The 22,419-nt window shown below is 42.6% G+C and overlaps 1 protein-coding gene across 7 annotated transcripts in view; it reads right to left on the reverse strand.

Moving 5' to 3' along the window:
• Positions 1 to 801: 801 nt before the first annotated feature.
• The window catches only part of VTI1A (vesicle transport through interaction with t-SNAREs 1A), a 668,116-nt gene continuing 646,498 nt past the window's right edge, over positions 802 to 22,419 (reverse strand). For all 7 annotated transcript variants that reach the window (XM_077455037.1, XM_077455033.1, XM_077455038.1 and 4 more), the window contains one exon: positions 802 to 1,647. Coding sequence is in view for 4 of the 7 variants with exons in the window: in XM_077455033.1 (XP_077311159.1) it covers positions 1,554 to 1,647 (94 nt within the window). In the remaining 3 variants the exon portion in view is untranslated. The remainder of the gene's footprint in view (positions 1,648 to 22,419) is intronic.

The following is a 22,419-nucleotide window of genomic DNA, read 5'->3' on the forward strand; positions in this document are numbered from 1 at the left end:
TTTGGTGTGTATTGCTAGAGAGCTTTTGTTTTTGGGAGGGTGCATGTGATCATCACAGGGTCAATCAGCACTGTCCAGACAGAGGGTCAGGGGTCCTGCAGCCTCATAGCACAGTCAGAATAGAATGACAAGCTTTAACCAGGCACTGATCAAAGTCACAAGACTGCTATATACTGCTGATTAGAACAGGTATTTAGCAGTTTATATTTACTAAAATAATTTAATTTGCGTGTTCTGTGTACTGTGAGAGACCAAATATAGTGAATGCAGGTCCTGGGTTTAGTAACTCATTAAATGATTTCAGAGCCTACCACTTAGCTTTAAGTAGATATATTCTTTCCTATATAAAGTAACATCTTGTTTTGTAACTTGAGGAACCATAAAAACACTTGGAAGTTAATTTACCAAAACTGTAGAGTGCAGAATCTGGTGCAGCTCTGCGTAGAAACCAATCAGCTTCCATGTTTTATTGTCAAAGCTTAATTGAACAAGCTGAAGTTAGAAGCTGATTGGCTACCATGCACAGCTGCACCGAATTATATACTCTACAGTTTTAGTAAATTGACGCCATTAAGCTATGCTAATGTGAGTAGTGTTCATTTTTAGGAGCTAAAAATCTGGTCAAATGTACCTGACAAAGTTGTAATGACACCATGCAGAACACGTACCTCACAGTAAGTTTTGCTAATTCTTTACAATAGGAATATATAATGTGAACACTTAAAAATAAGATATACATAATATACATCAGTTATGTTTTGATTCTACTGATGGTGAAATTGGGCAATACTCTCACCAGTGGAACTTTGACATTTTATTGTTTCTGTTTAGTAAATAATATGTTCTCTTAGTAATAAGCACAAGGTCCGCATGACACTCACATAAAGCTTGACGACTTACAATAAAAACAGGATAAGATAAAATTCACAAAGAAATGTACAACTTCACATCTACAAAGCTGTCAGGTTTGTGTGTCGTTCAGAAAGACAATCAACCAACAAGAGAATTTAAAGGCCAACTCGATTTTGAAACCGTTTTGCACGATTGCTGGTACGTTGAATCACATGCTGGCTTCGTACAGCTTTGGGGTCTCCAGTATTATTTCCATTGTAATTCCCAGTTCTACCCAACCACTGTTGTCATTACAAACCCTAGTATGGTGTTATGCTTCTTGGGTGGATTCTGCATAACGTGGGATAAACAATCTGGGAATACAGCTGCAAGAGAATAAATTTCATTATGACGGTGTGGGAGGGACATTGGAGCCTCAAAAGATACAAGAAGCCAGCTGAGATTTAACCTACTGCTCCAGAGTTGGCCTTTAAATCACAACTGAAGTGTTTCCCAGTTAGAATTAGACAGGAAGGAAAGGGCGCCGGGTTACGGAATTATTAGTACAGGTTCCGCCAAGGGCACCTGTCAAGGTTCCAGGGTATTGTTCCACAGAGCTCAGTCAGTGCAGGATGATGTTATGCAGTTACTCTCCATCTTAATTACTCAGTGCACGCAACCCAACGCTCCGACTCCCGCCGCACAGTTCTCAGAGCACAGGATCAGTGTCCGCGGAAAGAAAAATAAATTGCCAGAATGATGGTTATGACGATGATGATTCCCAGGACGAACACCAGGAGACGATTCTGGATGATCCTGAAAAAGACAAAAAAAAAAATACAGAAAGCATTAGTTTTATGTCTTAAAAAAATAAAAAAAGAGGAAAAAGGCTATTAAGATGAAAAACAGACACACTGACAAAGTTCTCTCTTTTTAAAACGGCAAACCCTGACTCAATTGTCCCCCTACTCCACAATGCCCAATTAATTTAGCTGTGGTTAAGGATTCCCGCTGAGTAAATTTACCGCCACCGAACAGGCGAGGAGCATTGAGACAGAAGCAATAATTGACATGAAAAAATATTAAAGCCATTCAAGCCAAATCACAAGGGTAAGACCTGACGAGAGAGCAACTTCCGCATGACAGGCTGTGGGAAGTGTCTGTGGCTCTCTTGGAAATTCTGCCATTTCTGGAGCATCGACAAATGCCGCAAATGATCAGAGGGAGACACAGACACCAGCCGAGTACGGGGACAGATGAAACGAGTCAACGTGCCGACTTTCAGATAAAATATCCAACTCCAGTCTCACTTATTGGTCAGACTGGAACTGGTTTTTTTTTATATATTTTTTTTTAAGACCTTTTATTTTTAATGTAAAGAAGAACCAGACAAAAAAAAAAGAACACCCAATGCAGATTTTGTTTCTGTGTTTTACACATGATACATCACACATTTACAATAAAGGAATTTATATAATACATGGACCAGTCCAAGCTGTGGCAACAAATACATGAACTGGTAAACTTGAGGACTCCAGCAGAGATCTTTTATAGAACAACAGGTCAAAGGTTGGTGAAAGCGGCAGGAGTCCGTTATCAGTCGGCACCATTATAATCTACCAACCTGAAGGCAACCAGATGATATGTCAGGTAAATTAGTAAGAGGGAATGGAAGAAAAAAACAATATGGTTCACTACACAAGAAAGGATAGTAAAGGAGAAAAAAAATGAGCATATAGGCGTTAGAAAACAGAAGTGTAGCTAATATCGTGGTGTATAAAAAGAGACAAATGGAGGCCAAACATATTATCAATGCTACTAAAGCACAGAAAGAAGAACAAACATCTACAGTCAAGTAAGTAGTCATTATTACTAGAGGGATCACTAGCAGGAGGAAGGAGATCCTGATTCCTCTACATAGATCTTTAGTTATCACTAGAGGGATCACCAGGTGACAAAACCCTTTAAGTCTATATCAGTGGCAAGCTGATAGATACTACAGGATTACAAACATAAAAACTGATTTATGTTGAGGGAAGATCTGAATGTAAGATGTTATTTAGATAATCATTTCTGTATAGTCTTCTCAGAAGTAAATTACATGAACAAAATGAAGCTGGAGGATGATATTGGTTCTAGAAGTGACAGTTCGTTTGTTGGATTTCTACAAGCAGAGGTAGCAGAGGAACTGGCTTGCTTAAAGTAAAGGGCCCTGGTGGTATTCATCCCAGAGTTCTTAAAGGACTTTGAGATACTGGAGGTACAGTCATTTTTTTAATCAATCATTTCAAACAGGAGAAGTTCCCCATGACTGGTGGACAGATAATATTGTACCTAATCACAAGAAGGGTGGCAAGGAAGAAGCTGGTAACTACAGGCCAGCGAGTGTAAAATTTGTAGTACTAAAATGAAGGGAATCTCTACTAAAATGAAGGATCATTGATCATTTAGAAATACACAGATCATTGCAAAAATAGCAAACAATGTAGCCAGGCAGAATTACAGTGTGTATCACTAGTGGGATCATCAGCAGGAGGAAGGAGTTCCTGATTCCAGTATACGGATCTTTAGTTATCACTAGAGGGGTCACCAGCAGGAGGAAGGAGGTCTTGATTCCTCCATATAGATTTTTAGTTGTCACTAGAGAGATCACAAGCAGGAGGAAGGAAGTACTGGTTTCTCTATATCGATCTTTAGTTATCACTAGAGGGATCACCAGTAGGAGAAATTAGGTCATGATTCCTCTATATAGATCTTTAGTTGTCACTAGAGAGATCACAAGCAGGAGGAAGGGGGTCCTGATTCCTCTATATAGATCTTTTTTTAATCAAGGATAAGTTTTATTAAGAAGTCAAGATCAAGAAACAACATTACAGAATCCAGACAGTCTGCAGCATGCAACATTAAAACATATTCCTGTGCCCACAGTATAACAAATAGCCAGTTGCCCTCCAGGGGGCCTACAAACATGTTTCTGCATAAATTCAAGGCATTGATCGTAGAGATGAACAAACTCTGATGTATTTATTCTATACCAGTCTATCCAAAACCAATTCCACCGGGGAAAGCCCTGGGGTACCTAGCCATAAGTCCCATAATTTGTTAAATTTGAGCGGGCACCCTCTGTGTTGGTAAATGTAATTTTCCAACCTCAAGGTATCTCCCATCTGTGAGATACATTCTTGCGGTGTGGGGGGGTTCAACTGCTTTCTAGTGCCTGAGTATAAGTTTTCAGGCCGTTAGGAGCGCCCTGGCTATAGTCTGTTTAGAATGTTCCTCAATTAAAGGCTCATCTAGAATACCCAGTATACAATGGTTAGGATTAGCGGGGACAGTGACCGGGAATACCGTATTAATGGTGGTCAATACCCCAGACCAGTACGGATGAAGTTTTTGGCATCGCCACAGTAGATGGATTAAATCACCATGGTCTCTAGAACATCTAGTGCACTTAGAGCCGTCTCTCACCCCCATTCTCGTAAAGTGCACCCACAGGACTATGTGGACCTGGGACAAGCGCTGTGTTACATTAAGAGAGCATGCCTGTACTGCCTGCATAACCTCCTCCCACTGTTGCTCCTCGAATGTACCCACGTCTCTTTCCCACTTGCTCATAGCTCCAGAAAGGAAACCCCTTAAAAATATAGAGGATGACATCGAGTAGCAATTGGAAATAAACCCTTTGAAATGTAGACCTCGGCCATATAGTTAAATATAGGGGTCGGGGATTGCAACCACAGTTCCTCATCTGATTGTGCCCTAATAGCATGCTGCAACTGCAAATAGTAAAAGTGCATAGAGTGCGGTATACAGATTTTTTTTGTTGTAATTCAGTGAAAAAAGATAGTTTTCCATTGCAAAAGATATGTTTCAGACAAGTGATCCCATATTTCTTCCATCTAGGTCCACTGTCCAGTGGAAGCAGTTCAGGGTAGTATTTGTTATCCCAAATAGGGCTGTAGTTAGCTCTATACCGATCTTTAATAATAGCTAGTCAGATCATCAGCATGAGAAAGGAGGTCCTGATTCATCTATATAGATCTTTAGTTATCACTAAAGGGGTCACCAGCTGGAGGAAGGTGGTCCAGATTCCTCTATATAGATTTTTAGTGAGACCTCATTTAGAATACTGTGTCCTGCTCTGGAGACCTCACTTACCAAAAGATATTGATAACATAGAATGAGTCCAGAGATGGGCAGCAAAATGGTGAAAGGACTAAGGGAAAAAACATATCAGGGGAACCTGCGGTCTTGAAGAAATAAGGGAAAGGAGAGAGGGGATGGACATGACTGAAACCTTTAAACACACGAAGGGGGTGAATAAGGTTCAGAACAGTTTTTTCAATATGAAGCTCAGGTCAATGGGACATGACCTCAAACAAGCCAGAGGAAAGTTCAAGACTAACTTTAGAAAGCATTATTTATTTTAGAAAGAGTAGTTGATACTTGGAAGAGACAGCAGAGGTAGTTAGTTAACAGTAATTGAATATTATGAGTGGGATAAACATACATCTATTCTCAGACAAAATGGGTTAAGAAAATCAAACAACAAAAATCAAAAAAAGGGGAAGGGAGGACCACTATTTTTCTCCCATCACTCTTCTATGCTTCTAAAAGCAAAAGGTGAGATTTTATACATACAAACTGGCATGATTTCACCTTAATTTCAAAATACTAATAATAATTATATTTTTCTTTACATAAAAGCTGAATATAGATATTACAATCCAATACACAACCCAAGGTAACAAACCCCTTGCTGAGGGATATCTCTGGCTCCACTCTAAGAGCACAAGTTCCTTGCACATCCGTACAGGAGACTGGGGCCTGTAAGTTTGAAAATCTAACACGAGGTCAAGGATGCTTTCTTCTATTCAAGTTGTACTTATATTGAAGTCTTTAGAGGTCTATGAGCTCTGCTGTCCCCTTTGAAAGGCTCCCTGGGGACAGCAGGAAAATGTATAGAATTAGGGTGCTAGATCAGTGATGGTGAACCTTGGCACCCCCAGATTTTGGAACTACATTTCCCATGATGCTCAACTTCACTGCAGAGTGCATGAGCATCATGAGAAATGTAGTTCCAAAACTTCTGGGGTGCCAAGGTTCACCATCACTGTGCTAGATCTACAAATTTGCCTTAAAGGCTAAGTTCACCTTTTTTTTTCTTTCTAAATTCCAGCTCCCCTATGTACCAATATAGCATTAACCACTAGCCGACCAGCTCACGCAGATATACTGCGGCAGGTCAGCTCTCCTGTACGTTGGTCTATGCAAGGATAGCGGGCGCGCGCTATGGGATTGTGCCTGCGGGTCCCACAGACTCGATGTCCACCGGCGACCTACGATCGTGGTGAGGAGAGGCAGAACGGGGAACTGCCTATGTAAACAAGACGATTCCCCATTCTACCTAGTGACATGACAGGGATCTACTGTTCCCAGTGAACAGCGATCTCTGTCATGTCCCTGGCAGCCCACCCCCCTACAGTTAGAACACACTCAGGGAACACACTTAACCCCTTGATCGCCCCCTAGTGTTAATCCCTTCCTGCCAGTGTCATTTGTATATTGATCGGTGTATTTTTTTTAGCACTGATCAATGTAATAATGTCACTGGTTCCCAAAAGGTGTAATTTGGGGTCAGATTTGTCCGCCGCAATGTCACAGTCCCACTAACAATCGCAGATCGCCGCCATTACCAGTAAAAACAATAAAAAATAAAAGTCCCTAAATCTATCCCGAAGTTTGTAGACTCAATAACTTTTGCACAAACCAATCAATATACGCCTATTGCGATTTTTTTTATACCCCAAAAAATTGGCCTAAACTGATGAATAAATTTTTTTTTTTTTTGGGGGGGGGGGGGGGTATGTATTATAGCAGAAAGTAAAAAAAATAAAATTCTTGTTAATTATTGGTCTTTTCCCTGGGTGCTGATTTTTGAGCATTGCCAAAGGCCATGAGAGATGACTTAACTCCTGTGCAGAGGGTCAATCATTCTGGCACAAAGGGACCATGTCAACAATTAAAGCGGATCTGTGCATGCGCAGCTCAGTTTAAATGTTGCAGATGACTGTGAGCAAGGAGGTAGGTGCATTTTATTCATGTTTCTTCTGTGATTAATAGCCCACCTGCTCAATTGTTTTTGTAAAATGCCTTCAGTTCTGCTTTTTTTTTTTTTTTAATACACTTTGTATTGTTATTTCAATGGTATTGGTACAAAACAGAGCCTCTGAGCATACCCCGGCTCTGAAGAACATAAAGCACATACATGTTAACAACCCCAAAACTAACATTCCCATAGTTTGCTGCTAAAGATGTAGAAATTGTGAATATTCCTGCACACGGAAGGCACAGTCAACCAGAAGTGCAATATGAATCCAATAATAACAACGAGAAGATATACCCCAATCAATTTCCGTGCACAGAAAAGGAGCAACCCCAGAAAAGTGCTCTAGAAGGAGCCAAGGTGTCTACCAATCCCAGGAGGTAAATTTCCAACTTTTGGGGTACAGAAACAGTAGTTAGCCTGGTAATGAAACTAAGAATAGCTGACCAATAGACTTGCAGGGGGGGACAGGACCAAATCATATGTAAATAGTCAGCAGGGTCCGCTTGACAATGCCAACAGCACGATGGTCTGGATAGATCTTGTGCAATCTATTTGGCATGTAATAGATTTTATGCAATATTTTCAACTGGATTAGGCGGTCTCTAGAAGATACTAGGTGTGAGAAGTGAGACTCCCAGATATCCTTCCAGCCCTCGTGTCCAGTTCAGGCAGCTCCACCATACAGAATTTACATAAATGATCAATTATCGGTTGCAGGGCCTTGTGTATCGTAGACAATGGCTTTTTGAGGAATTCCTCCCAGAAGAGTGATTCCATAGTAGATTGGTAGGTAGTTAAAGGAGTGCTCCCAAACTGTGCCACATAGGCGTGGCATAACTGAAGAAAATGAAAAAAAATGGGTATATCGCAAATTATAACGATGTTTGAGCTGATGAAATGTAAACAGTGCACCATCTCCACAGATGTGAGATAAATATCCAATGACGTGTGATGCCCATATAGGGGAGTCGGGGATAGATAGAAGCTCCATAATGGGGTGTTTGGAGAATATGTCCTAGAGTGATTTCAAGCTAGGAGAGTCACAGAGGTCCAAGCTCTGATTACTGTACTCATGAAATCGTAAGGGGGCACCTCGAAAGAGGGCATTCCACAGCGCTTTGTATGAGGCCCCAATGGTGGCTTCCAAGACCACAGGGGAGTTGGAGGTATCCGATAGGATTCAGTTATGGGCATGCAAGAGCATCGTAGCTAAAAAGAAAAAAAAAATCTTACGTCTTGTTTAAACCACTTAAGGACTGGAAGGATTTGCCCAAATTTCTTCATCAGTATTGGCATTTTTATTATTATTAATTTTTTTTTTTAGCGGGACTGCAACAAATCCGACACTTGACACTTTTTGGGACCATTGACATTTATACAAAGATCAGAGCTAAAGATAGACATGGATTACTGTATAAATGTCACTGGCAGGGAAGGGGTTGACACTAGGGGGTGATCAAGGGGTTAAGTGTTCCCTAGGGAGGGATTTCTAACTGTGGGGGGGGGAGTGTACTGACTGTAGGAGGAGAGAGATCACTATTCCTGATCACTAGGAACAGCAGATCGCTCTCTACTTTCCTGACAGAACAGGGATCTGTTTACATTGAGAGATCCCCGTTCTGGCTCTCTGAGGAGCGATCACGGGTCACTGGCGGACACCACGGGTGCGTGCATCGGCTTTGGCATTGCGGCGCCTGCCCCCTAGAACCTTAAAGCGGCCGACATACACCTATGGCAATTCGCGCAGTGGTGCAAACCTGCCGCAGTATAAAGGTGGCGGCTGGTCAGCAAGTGGTTAAAGAGGAACTAAACCCTCCAATTGTTTTCAGCCAAGGAAGCTACAGTCTTGGCCTCTGTTTGATCTGCAACTGCCATGGTGCTGCACATGTGATCAGTTATGACACCAGCCATTTGCTGGTTTGACAGCTTGGTTGAGAGCACAAGCAATGTGACAGTTACATTCCTGGCGTGGAACCAGCACTGTTAAATCGATGGGTTTAGTTCCACTTTAAGTGTAATTGGGCTCTAAAACTGCTTGAAAACTATTTGAATGGGTTATGTCTCTTGTGTTGATTGTGAACAGCAGACATAAATGTACAGAGGGGTAAACAAAATATGGTGGGCAGGAACCCCCAGCCATAGCAGTATGTGGATATGTCCCCTCTCAGAGGGAGTTGCACTGTGTGCGGTGGCTAGTTTTGTCTAAGACAATTAGCTAGGATGGTGGCATTACTGCTGCAGCCTGACACTTTATCGAGTTACCTTTTTTCTGAAAAATGAAAAGCGGAGACTCTGTGTATGGAAATGTTTCAGTGAACTGTATCGGGAAGGGCGCCGGTCGGACAGCTAGAGTAGGATTTGATAACCTGCTGGAGCTGATCCGCGAGACCTGAGATTGATTATCTGGAGAGCTGTGAGCCTCTCATTCATTACTAGTGTCAGCTGTATAATAGCAGCTACAAAAGTGTAATCGCTGCGAACATTAGCTAATAGCTTCTCACAACAATGGATACTAATACTGCGTAAATAACTCTCGCCATGCTGGGGAGAATGAAGTCCGATCACTTGTCCCGACATGCTGCGTGCGAGTGCCTTCTATATCACTGTCAGCATTGTGCGGAAAGGCAATAATGACTATTGTTTGTCGTTTCTCCGATGTTTACAGCACCTTGTTATTGAGGGAACACCAAACAGACTATCAAACATCCTCAAGACAAATACCCACAGCAGTTTAGTATTTAGTGAATGTTGGCTTGAAATGGTATTAAACCCAAAAGCAAACATGTATTATATTGCAGATGGCCAATTCTTAGATGTGATGGCTGCATTCGTTTTCTTTTTGAGGCTCTTTCTTCTATTTTCATTTAGTGCTCTAGTCAGTAATGCCCGGTACACATGATGAGATTATCGAACGATCGTCTGGTTTTTTTTTTGTTTTTGTTTTTTGCATGCTAATCTCAGATCGAACCTGAAGAGTTTACTAAACTCACAAAAATTCTCGTACGATAGAATAAAAATTCGGAAGTGATGTCATGTGTTGTAGCGTATTTGTATTGCATTTTCGAATCACAATTGTACTGATTAAACGGAAATCGTATGGAATTTTTTTTCGTGCATGTCCAATCGGATAACATCAGACAAACTGTCATGATCGGCTCTCGAAAGCTGTGCACTAACAATCCGATTATCGTACGATCGCTCTGAAAGTGGTATTTTTCAAACGATTTTCTGATCGTGTGTACGGGGCTTAAGTTTGTTGTTTTTACAAAGCACAAACTCTCCAGCAGAATGTATCAGTTTACGTGGATGAGACAAACCATTTAACATTGACAGGGGTGCATACAATGATCAGCTTTTCTATTTTAAGTAAAACCTATATCCCAAAAGGAAAAAAATATGTTTTCTGTACCAGATTATAAAGTATTAGCTGGAGCTTGTCTGCAATTTGTTAGTTTATCTAAATATAAAACATTTAAAGTGGAGGTTCACTCAAAAATGGAACCTCCGCTTATCGGAACCCCCCCCCACTCCGGTGTCACATTTGACACCTTTCAGGGGGGAGGAGGGTGCATGCCCACTTCCGGGCATAGACTCCCTCTTCCTGCTCTCCCCCTTCTGTCTGCTGGGAAACATACAGATCCCAGAGACAGCAGGGACCATCCAGATTGCGCAACGCGACTTGCGCATGCACAGTAGGGAATTGGGAAATGAAGCCGCAAGGCTTCATTTCCTGATTCCATTACCAAAGATGGTGGCAGCAGCACCAGCACCCGAGAGCCGAGCGATAGAGTGGCTTCGGGTGCTGACATTGTAGGCGCCCTGGACAGGTAAGTGTCCATATTTTAAAAGTCAGCAGCCGCAGTATTTGTAGATTTTTGGCGGACCTCCACTTTAACACTCCACTCCCCTTCCCCCAGACTGCCAATGTTGCTGTGCCTCCTGGAGTTATTCTTTCAGAGTTGTGTCTCACTAATACAAGAGGTATGTTACTGGCCAGATAACCAGGTGAAAATAGACGGGGGGGGAAAAGGCTGAAGAAAAGAAAACGAATGCAACTACCACATCTAATGATTAGTAAGCTGCAATATGTATATATTTTTGGTTTTGGGTTTAATACCGCTTTTATTAATCACTTAAAATGGTTCTAAAGGCAGAAGTTTTTTTAAATCTTAATGCCCCCCTAATATTTACCTGAGCCCCATCTCAATCCAGCGATGTGCACAAGAGCCATGAAGTCCGGGGACTCTTCCTTCTCATTGGCTGAAACAGCAACGGGTGCCATTGGTTCCCGCTGCTGTCACAGTCAATGAGCCCATGAGGAGAGAGAGGGGCGGGGCCAAGCCATGGCTCTGTGTGTGAATGGTCATACAGAGCAGTGACTCGTCTCGGGTGCCCCCATAGCAAGCTGCCCCAATACTTACCAGAGCCCCATTTCAATCCAGTGATGTGCACAAGAGTCATGAAGTCCAGGGACTCTCCCTTCTCATTTGCTGAGACAGCAGTGGGCACCATTGGCTCCCGTTGCTGTCACAGTCATTGAGCCAATGAGAAGAGAGAGGGGCACTAGGCAGGAGGGAGGGGCCGGGAGCGCTGGAAGGGAGAAGAGGAGGATCTGGGCAAAACACTGCATGGAGTACCACATGTTTATTTGTAAACAAAAAACCAAGACTTTAATATCACATTCAGCCTGGCTTCACACTATAGCGATGAGGGAACCAGTGCAATTACAGTGCCGATTCCCGCACCACATCTCTCCCACAGGCAGTTCACACTGCCATCTGCGAACCGCTGCAGGTGTCAAAACGATGTTAACGAGACCCCCAGATTGGTTCACAAATCGCAGTGCGAACTGTGGATTCAGACAGGAATCGGATCCCATGGGTGAGAACACCCATGAGATCCGATTCCAGTGTGGGGAAAAAAAAAAAATTCCCTGCACCCTTTTCTGTGCGAATCCGATGGGAGTTAAGCCATACAACTGTATGGCTGAACTTGCATTGCTCAGACATCGCATGTGATCGGCACCTGCGGTTCGCACATTCGATGTCTGAGATCACACTAGTGTGAACCTGGGCTCAAGCTGAACTTCAGGATGATATAAAAGACACACATTAATGAAGCTCTGTGTTATTTAAAAAGGATGTTCTGTTTTTTTCCCTTTTATCAACATGAATCATTTTAATAAAACCTTTTTGATTTTCTTCCATATTATTTTAGACTCAGTGATGTCATCACTGGGTGTCTGCTCTTCTCTATGCAATGCAGACAGATCATGGCTGGTAAGGTACTGTACAGAGCTTCCTGAAAACATCCCAGCACCCGACCTCAGATCTCTGGTGCAAGCAGTGGGCTGGCTCTTGGGAGGAGTTATGTAAATGCCTTGATGGGTGGATGTCAGTCTGGAGGAGTGGGTGTTCCTAGGCGGGCTGTATTTGAATGCAGACCACCCTAGATAAAGCCCCACATGTGACGCTGAGCCTCCAAGACTGAAAGAAACAAAATACAATAAACAAAAGGGGCAAACACAAAATCCCCAGCGCTTCAGATGGACCCAAAGATATAAACGAACTATAATTCCATTGTGTCTTTCATAAACAAGTCTCACATTGCTGCCCTCATTAGACTGTGGGAGACTGACACCACAAAACAGAGGGCACGCTGGCCTAGTGCATTAGCATAAAAACATAGCTTTATTGACCGCATGCCCAACAGCCGCTGTCATTACTGCGGCAGGTCGCCGCGATTCTGCTAACCGTCTTAGCTATACATCAGCTCGTGGGATCGGGAGAGCAGGCGCATGCGCACGCGCACGCTGCACTGTGGCGGTGCCGATGCTCGTGTCCGGTGGTCATCGCGATCTTAGGCACGAGAGGCAGAACAGGGAAGTGTGTGTGTAAACACACAAATCCTTGTTCTGTGAGGAGTGACAAATCATGAGTTCCTAATATCTAGGAACCACGATCTGTCATTTCCTCTAGTCAGTCCCCTCCCCCCACAGTTAGAAACACACACAGGGAACAAATTTAACCCCTTGATCGCCCCCTGGTATTAACCCCTTTCCTGCCAGTGACATTTCTAAAGTAATCAGTGCATTTTTATAGCACTGATTGCTGTATAAATGCCAATGGTCCCAAAAATGTGCCCGCCACAATGTCGCAGTCTTGATGAAAATTGCAGATCGTCGCCATTACTAGTAAAAAAGATAATAGTAAAAATGCTATAAAACTATCCCCTATTTTGTAGACACTATAACTTTTGTGCAAATCAATATACGCTTATTGGGTGTTTTGTTTACCAAAAATATGTAGAAAAATACATATTGGCCTAAACTGAGAAAAAATGTGCTTTAAAAAAAAAAAAAAAAAGGGATATTTATTATAGCAAAAAGTACAAAATATACTTTTTTCAAAATTGTCGCTCTTTTTTTGTTTATAGCGCAAAAAATAAAAAACGCAGATGATCAAATACCACCAAAAGAAAGCTCTATTTGTGGGGAAAAAAAGACATCAATTTTGTTTGGGTACGTCGCACAACCGCGCAAATTGTCAGTTAAAGCGACGCAGTAGGGTATCGCACATAAAATGGCCTGGTCATTCAGCAGCCAGATCTTCCGGGGCTGAAGTGGCTAATATAAGAGGTAGGAAGTATTATACTCACAAAATGGCAGTTGCATTAGAGCTCATCATAAACTTGATGTGTATGTTTGAAAAATCTCAATAAAAATAATATGATATAAAAGAAATCTCATCATAAAGAACAGCACCTTCCAGTCCACAGTACATCATATCATGTGGCAGGATAATTGGAGAGCCAATAGTCGAATGCGTTTTGAGGACTAGCCTCTTAGAGTGCCTCTGAGGAAGAGGCTAGTCCTTGAAACGAGTTTTGCTACATATTTTTTGGTAACAAAAATCCCAATAAGCTTATATTTATGGTTTGTGTAATAGTTATAGCGTCTACAACCTATGGGATATTTTAATTTATTTATTATTTTATGCTAGTAATGGCAGCGAGCAGCAATTTATAGCGGGATTGCGATATTGCGGTGGACAGATCGGACACTAACTGACATTTTTGGGGACCAGTGACACTAATATATTGATCAGTGCTAAAAAAAAAATAAAAAAAATATGCACTGTCACTACTAATGACACGGCAGGGAAGGGGTTAACATTAAGGGTGATCAAAGGGTTAAATGTGTCCCTAGCCAGTGTTTATATGTACTGTGGGGGAGATGCTTTTACTAAGGGAAGACAAAGATCCGTGTCCCTTTGCAAGAACACAGGATCAATGATTTCTCTCCTCACAGAACGGCAATCTGCCTTGTTTACATAGGCAGATCGCTGTTGTACCTGTGTTGCACGCTGCAAATGGCCTATGACATGTCCCAGAAGATTTCACGGAGGGAGGGGGGGAGAGGTGAACTTCCTTCCAGCGCTGCGGTGCCAGGGGAGGAAGTGGGTACTCGCGCCCCCCACCCCCAAAAAAATTGACATGCCAAATGTGGCATGTCAGGGGGTCACCAGTACTTAAAGCGGAAGTTACATTTTTGGGTGAAACGCCGCTTTAAGCAATGCATTGTGGCAGTGGTGCGGGAATCGGAAGACTGGCTGGACAGAACTGCAAATATTTTGGTCAGCAAAATGGACCATATCTATGAATTTCAGCGTAGCTGTAACCTGGCGTTTGTGAAGCTGCCACATACTGGAGGGTATCTGACCAACATGCCAAACGGCCTTCATATTATCTCCTGTGAAATCCTATAGTGACTCCTCAGCATCCTTCCTGCTGGAGCTGGGGGTAAACCATGACAGGTCTTCTCCCCGATGACAGTGGCAACCTCTCTATCCTCTCTGACAGGTTACAGAGCCGTCACATTTGCAAACACATCTTCCGCAAAACTGCTTTAGTGTTTGTGTCCACGCTCCCAGCGGGAGATGAATGGGGCGCTTTGTCCTCATTTATCACTTAACGCTCAGCTAAGATCTGTGCGCTTTCTCTTCTCCTCCCCAAAGAAACAAAAGTCTCCAGCAAGGCCTCCATTCTTAGCCCATGACAGCTGATGGATTGGGGCAGCCGGCTGCTCATTACCATACATGGGAGATGCTGTGCTGGACAATTCCAGGGTCACCGTTTTTCTAAACGCTGAAGGGACCCATCACTTAACCTGGATTCTGATGGATAGAGGCTGGAGGATTCTGGGAAGTCTACATATGCCAATACTTCCCTTTGGAGGAAACTGAAAAGAGAACATGTCACGAAGCAAGCGCTGGGAATTACAGCTGAATTTTAATTTGTTAAAATAAAATAAATAAAATTAAAATAAAATATTAATTAAAATAAAACCCATTTTCGTTGCATACACATGTGATGTCATCACTGGATCTCTGGGCTTCTCAATGCAGTGCAGGCAGATCATGGCTGATAGGAGGGCCCAGCAGGGTACTCTACATAGCTTGCTAAAAAACATCATCCAGCATACCACATCAGTACTTCTCTCAAGAGTCCTCAACCTTCATGCAAGCACACTGTGAGCTTCTCACAGTGAGTCTGATGGAGTCCCCCCCATTTCCTGGCTGGAGGATACCCAGCATTATCTGATGCTTTCCTACCCAGTCTGACTGCCCCTGGCCAGCCCCTTTTCACTATGGGCATTACCTAGGTTTGTCTATATGCAATAATGTGACGTTTTCAGGAAGCAACCTGCTGGTCTCTCCCACCACCCATGATCTGCCTGCGTAGAAAAGCACAGAGACCCAGTAATGACATCACAGATTCTAAAATGAGGTATGTAATAAAAACAGAATGGATTTTCTACAAAATTTTCAAGTTGATGAAGGGGGAGAGAAGAACGAGGGAAGTCTAACTGCAAGCGGATTAAGTTTCTGCTTTAACCCCTTCCTGCTGCTGCCTCCCAGCCATTTCAGAGCTTCTAGATGGAGGGAGGCGGGGGCGGGTATCTTGAACCGGTCCTGTATCTGTGTTACTTGTTTCCTGCTGCCCCTAAGCCCCTGTGTGCTCCCAGGGTCCCCCCTCCCTCTCCTTGGCTTCTACATGGGATGCTTTGAGGATGGAGAGCAGGAGAAAGGCTGGTAAATATGTAATTTACCGACCCCTTCCTTTTTTGAAAGGACACAATGAGTGATCAGTACTGGTCACTCACTGTGTCCATTCATAACTGAAGTATAGTAAACTATGTTTACTATGCCTCAATTTGTGAAAGAACGGAAAGCTCTGTACAGAGCTATTCCTATCCATTGATTCTGTGCACATGATTGTAACACTCCTGATAACAAATATGCATCGTGAGCTTTCTGATCTCTGCCAGCAACTGTGCTGGGAGCCCGCAGGGCAAACACTCTCAGCACAGAGATGTTTACATATGGGCCGCATACAGTGCCTTGCGAAAGTATTCAGCCCCTTTGAACTTTTCAACCTTTTGCCACATTTCAGGCTTCAAACAAAGATATAAAATTTAATTTTTTTGTGAAGAATCTCCAACAAGTGGGACACAATTGTGAAGTGGAACGAAATCTATTGGATAATTTAAACTTTTTTAGCAAATAAAAAACCTGAAAAGTGGTGCGTGCAAAATTATTCGGCTTCTTTACTTTCAGTGCAGCAAACTCACTCCAGAAGTTCAGCGAGGATCTCTGAATGATCCAATTTTTTTCCTAAATGACTGATGGTGATATATAGAATCCACCTGTGTGTAATCAAGTCTCTCTATAAATGCACCTGCTCTGTGATAGTCTCAGGGTTCTGTTGAAAGCGCAGAGAGCATCATGAAGACCAAGGAACACACCAGGCAGGTCTGTAATACTGTTGTGGAGAAGTTTAAAGCCGGATTTGGATACAAAAAGATTTCCTAAGCTTTAAACATCCCAAGGAGCACTGTGCAAGCGATCATTTTGAAATGGAAGGAGTATCAGACCACTGCAAATTTACCAAGACCTGGCCGTTCCTCTAAACTTTCAGCTCAGACAAGGAGAAGACTGATCAGAGATGCAGCCAAGAGGACCATGATCACTCTGGATGAACTGCAGAGAACTACAGCTGAGGTGGGAGAGTCTGTCCATAGGACAACAATCAGTCGTACACTGCACAAATCTGGCCTTTATGGAAGAGTGGTAAGAAGAAAGCCATTTCTCAAAGATATCCATAAAAAGTCTCGTCTAAAGTTTGCCACAAGCCACCTGGGAGACACACCAAACATGTGGAAGAAGGTGCTCTGGTCAGATGAAACCAAAATCAAACTTTTTGCCCACAATGCAAAACGATATGTTTGGCGTAAAAGCAACACAGCTCATCACCCTCAACACACCATCCCCACTGTCAATGGTGGTGGCAGCATCATGGTTTGGGCCTGCTTTTCTTCAGCAGGGACAGGGAAGATGGTTAAAATTGAGGGGAAGATGGATGCAGCCAAATACAGGACAATTCTGGATGAAAACCTGTTGGAGTCTGCAAAAGACCTGAAACTGGGACGGAGATTTATCTTCCAACAAGACAATGGTCCCAAACATACAGCAAAATCTACAAAGGAATGGTTCACAAATAAACGTATCCAGGTGTTAGAATGGCCAAGTCAAAGTCCAGACCTGAATCCAAGCGAAAATCTGTGGAAAGAGCTGAAAACTGCTGTTCACAAACGCTCTCCATCCAACCTCACTGAGCTCGAGCTGTTTTGCAAGGAAGAATGGGCAAGAATTTCAGTCTCTCGATGTGCAAAACTGATAGAGACATACCCCAAGCAACTTGCAGCTGTAATCGCAGCAAAAGCTGGCTCTACAAAGTATTAACGCAAAAGGGGCCGAATAATTTTGCACGCCCCACTTTTCATTTTTTTATTAGTTAAAAAAATTTCAAAAATCCAATAGATTTCGTTCCACTCCACAATTGTGTCCCACTTGTTGCTGATTCTTCACAAAAAATAAAAATTTAATATCTTTATGTTTGAAGCCTGAAATGTGGCAAAAGATTGAAAAGTTCAAGGGGGCCGAATACTTTCGCAAGGCACTGTATATGCAGATTCTCGACGTTAAAGCCCACCCCCCCCCAAGAGGCCACATATATGCATATGGCCAGTGGGAAGAGGTTAAGTATTACACCCAGGTGGGCAAAGCAAAACATGTCAGGTGGCATGGCTCTGACGGAGACTCCTGGGCAAAGGCCATTTTCAAGTCTACACTAGGTTGGCTGGACAGGAGATCAACACTTTTTTGATTTTATACAGATTTATCAAATCATTTTTTTGGAGCATTAGTAGGTTGAAACCCAATCACCTAAAGCTTGTTAACGTTTTAACATATTAATGTTGTTTCAAACATTAATTTTCAGTATGTGCTTTAAATCTGCAGCTTCCATTACAATAATCCCTGGTGACTTTGCCATGAAGGTCCTTGCTCAGGCACTTTTTGTAATATGGTGACAACACTGTGTCTCCAAATGTGACCCTGCGTTGTCACTTCCACTAGAGGCTACAAGTGGTCATTTCAAAGTACATTATACAGGCATGGTCCGCTGTTGTCACCATCTGGAAATGCAACCTGAGAAATCTCTTGCCCCCATCGCTGGAGTCCATGTAGACAAGAAGTGGAGATCAACTACACCGAGATGCAACAAAAGGAAAAAAAAAAAAAAAGGCTACTGTTGAGGATACAGAGAGAAAATGGAATGTCATTCAGAGGGGGTTAACATCAACTTTAATTCTTCATGGTCCTCATAACTTGAAGTGTAGCAGTGGGGGGTGTCCTTTGCTTTCATACTTTGATCTAAAAGGTGTTCCTCTTTCCCATCCTAATTAGTTGGGTGTTTATGAGCTTCATGAAGGGTGCTGGTAGGCATACTTATTTAATATTGAGTTTCAGCCACTTTGGAAAAGGCTGGGAATCAGATAAATTGAATCTCTGCAGTGAAATCTTCCTTTCTGGACGAATCTCCATTTTCTGCCGCGTTCAATACTCGGTAATATTCCTCCTGCACAGTGGGCTTGACATCCATTTCACTGGTGGGATGAGGGCCAGAAGGCATCTCTACCATTCATTTACCAGACAGAAAATGCAAGGAAAATTAGCCTCATTCCAGGCCTTTTTGGGAGAGGATACAAGTTTGTTTTTGCAAAAAAAAATAAAAACACCTTCGTTAGCGCAGATCCTGTGCCGCGGATAAATGATCAGCCGCTCGGCACAGGCAACTGGGGCTTCACATTAAAAAACGCCTAACAGCCTGTACCTGTGCCAAGATTGTGGGTAACAGATGCCGCCGAGGTAGATGTGGTGCCACCTGGAAGGACTAATTGAAAGCCTGTTTTCTAATCGCACGGATCCCAATCAAAGTCGTGTTTCTAGGAATCTGTAAATGCCTGGCTGGGACGGCGCATGTGATGAAGGAAGCAGATTAATCCTTTAAAAGGGGATTATGTACAAAGCCTTCAGTTGCGGCAAAACTAGTTAACCAATCAGCAGTTATCACCCATCTCTGCCTCAAACAACTGAAGTTTGTATGTCGCGATGCGACACTACAATAAAGGGAGCGACTGCGATAATCTGTGGTGGAAAATAAAATAAATAAAACTGCATATCCAATACTAAGAGGCATACAATATTTGTAAAACAGTGAATATAACATTCACCAAACTTTCACTGCAGGTGAATTCTTGGGACACATGTTTTTGCACGATAGTGATTGATTCAGTACCAGTGAATGTTCGGTGAAAGTCACATTCACTGCTTTAAAAACGTTCATTATAGTATTATCTGATAAATGTAGTGTAACTACAGCCAACCTTTTTGTTCCGGTGACGCCGGCAGGTGATGTTGGCACCCCTGAGGAGTGGAATCTAAAAGGCAGTCTTCACCTGAGCTCCATATGGTGAAAATGAACAAGGAACTGTACTGGTCCCAATTTACTTTGCTGCAAACTGACACCAGATGTCAGCCCTCAGGATTACCCAATAAAGGGGGTGGCTGGAATGGAGAGACAATGGTGCAAAGGCTGTTCACAGGGCTGCAGATGAGACGTCAAGTTCAAGCAGAGGTCTAGGTAGGCAGCAAACATGAGCATAGTCAGGTCGGAGCAGAGGTCTTAGTAGGCAGCAAGCATGAATATAGTAAGGTTTGAGCAGAAGTCTAGGTATGCAGCAAACACGAGCATAGTCTGGGCTGAGCAGGTGTCTGGGTAGGCAGCAAGCATGAGCGCAGTCAGGCCTGAGCAGAGGTCTAGGCAGGGAGCAGGCAAGACCATTGTCAGGTCAATCTGGATTGGCAACAGGCAACTGCTCTTTAGCTCTCTAGTAGCTGTTGATAAGACACAACACCAGCCACTTTAAGGGCTGGAGCTTAAACATCCCTCTGGTCAGAGGATACATCTATGATCATTAGCGAGAAAGATGGAAGTCCTGGCAGGAATTCTGCAAGTACCATTGGAAGCTTTGAGTGGGCTTTAGCAAGCACTATTGGAAGTCCTGGCATCGATACAGTGAGTACTATTAGAAGTTATGGCAGGGATTTAGTGAGTCCCATTGGAAGTCCTAACAATGATTCTGCAAGTACCATTGGAACTCCTGGCAGCGATTATGCAAGTAGGAGTTCTGAAAGTCTTCGCATGCATTCTGAGTATACCATAACAGGATGTTTTTGGAAAAAGAGGCGAAAGGGTTTGTAATATGCTCCGTGTCTCCAACAAAGGTTTTCCATCACTTCGTCCACCTGTCACCAGAACAGGAAATGAGGTGAAACTGTTCCAATGGGCTTTTGACGAAGAACCTTGCTTCCTGCATTTTGGAAAGGTCTGAGTGTAGCTACTATCATCTAACACCAATGTGGAGCTGTCATGTTACTGATGACCCCATGACTCCGGTCATCTGGTTCTAATGCATCCATTAGTCTCCTGTTTCTAGCACAGAAGTGACTAACCTTCTGACACTCCGTCTTTCAATAACGACCATGTAGACCCTCGGGAGTGTCTAGAATAATGCTGAAGACATCTCCTCTTCTTTCTCAGCTGGAACAAAGTTTTATTGCTTGCTTTTTTATCATGTGTCAATCCTTAAAGCTTGAGGTACATGGCCAACTTCCGATCTTGCCATAACAAGGCTTCAAAAAGAGTTTCATCATCTCCACAATATGTAATTAGAGTATAAGATGGGGAAAAGCTACAAATGTATCACTACAAGAAAAGATCTATTAAAATGGTCACTTTAACTTTGGCTAGGGAAAGTATTCATTACATGGATCTTTGAGAGACTTAGGACCTTTGTAAAGTTACAAGTCAAACTCCAGGCCAAAATGTTTTTAGTTAGAACAGGAAAAGATTTGACGTTCTGTCAAGATTTTACAGCTGTCTGTGTCTCCGCTAAGGAGATTTCCTACTTAGAAAACGATTCTGAATATTCTTTTTGGCATTTGGCACTGTCCAGTCAAAGTAAGGATAGCCAATGAGCACAAAAATTCTGTCAGATCACAAGTTACCGATCACTGATATAGATAATGTACCTACCTGAAACGTAATTTTTTTGTAATATATTTTTTATAAAAGTAAAAGAGGGCACTAGAAAACAAATACGATATTCAACACTGTTTTTGATAAACTAACGCATCAATATCTGGTTGGATGGATGGAGTAGCAATTCTCAATGAATTCTTAAGGTGCTCATCGGATATTTTGGCTCTAATTGTGCCCTTCAAGTGCTTCATCCTTGAATATAGTTGCTCACGAATAGGGGGGCTTTCGAAAACTGATAACATAAATATGGCGTGATTGTGAAGAATGGGAAATTTTTCTTTGGGAAGATACAAATGATGAAAGTCCAGTAATGAGACATTTGGAGGTTTATTTACTAAAGGCAAATACACTGTGCACTGTAAGTGCACTTGGAATGTAGTCACTGTAGATCTGAGGGGGACATGCAAGGAAAATGAAAAACAGCATTTTTGCTTGTACATTGGATAAAAGAAATCAGCAGAGCTTCCATTCATATCTACAGCGACTGCACTTCCAAGTGCACTTGCGCAGCACTTGTAGTGTACAGTGGATTTGCCTTTAGTAAGTCAACCCCAAAGTCACATTTTTCTTCACCCATATGTGCTTGCCAAGTGTAAGCACATTTTTACCAAACCCCCCCCCCCCCCCCTTAAAAAAAAAAATCAACACTGTTGAGCACATTTTTCGTTGCCTGTGGACTGCAGGTTGGGCGCCCCTGGTATAGGAGATCCATAGATATGGCTGCCATCTGCTCTAATTATTATTATACAGGATTTATATAGCGACAACAGTTTGCGCAGCGCTTTACAATATAAAAGGGAGACAATCCAGTAAAATACAAGAGGATTAAGAGGGCCCTGCTCAGAAAAGCTTACAATCTAATAGGGTGGGGGCAGGTGGTACAAAAGTTTGTAACTGTGGGGAATGAGCTGATAGAAGTGGTAAAAGATTAGTTAGAGACGTGATAAGCTTTCCTGAAGAGATGAGTTTTCAGG

The sequence above is a fragment of the Lithobates pipiens genome, unplaced genomic scaffold, assembly GCF_037356315.1.
Source record: "Lithobates pipiens isolate NorthernLeopardFrog02 unplaced genomic scaffold, aLitPip1_a1.2 Scaffold_25, whole genome shotgun sequence".
Classification (NCBI taxonomy): domain Eukaryota; kingdom Metazoa; phylum Chordata; class Amphibia; order Anura; family Ranidae; genus Lithobates; species Lithobates pipiens.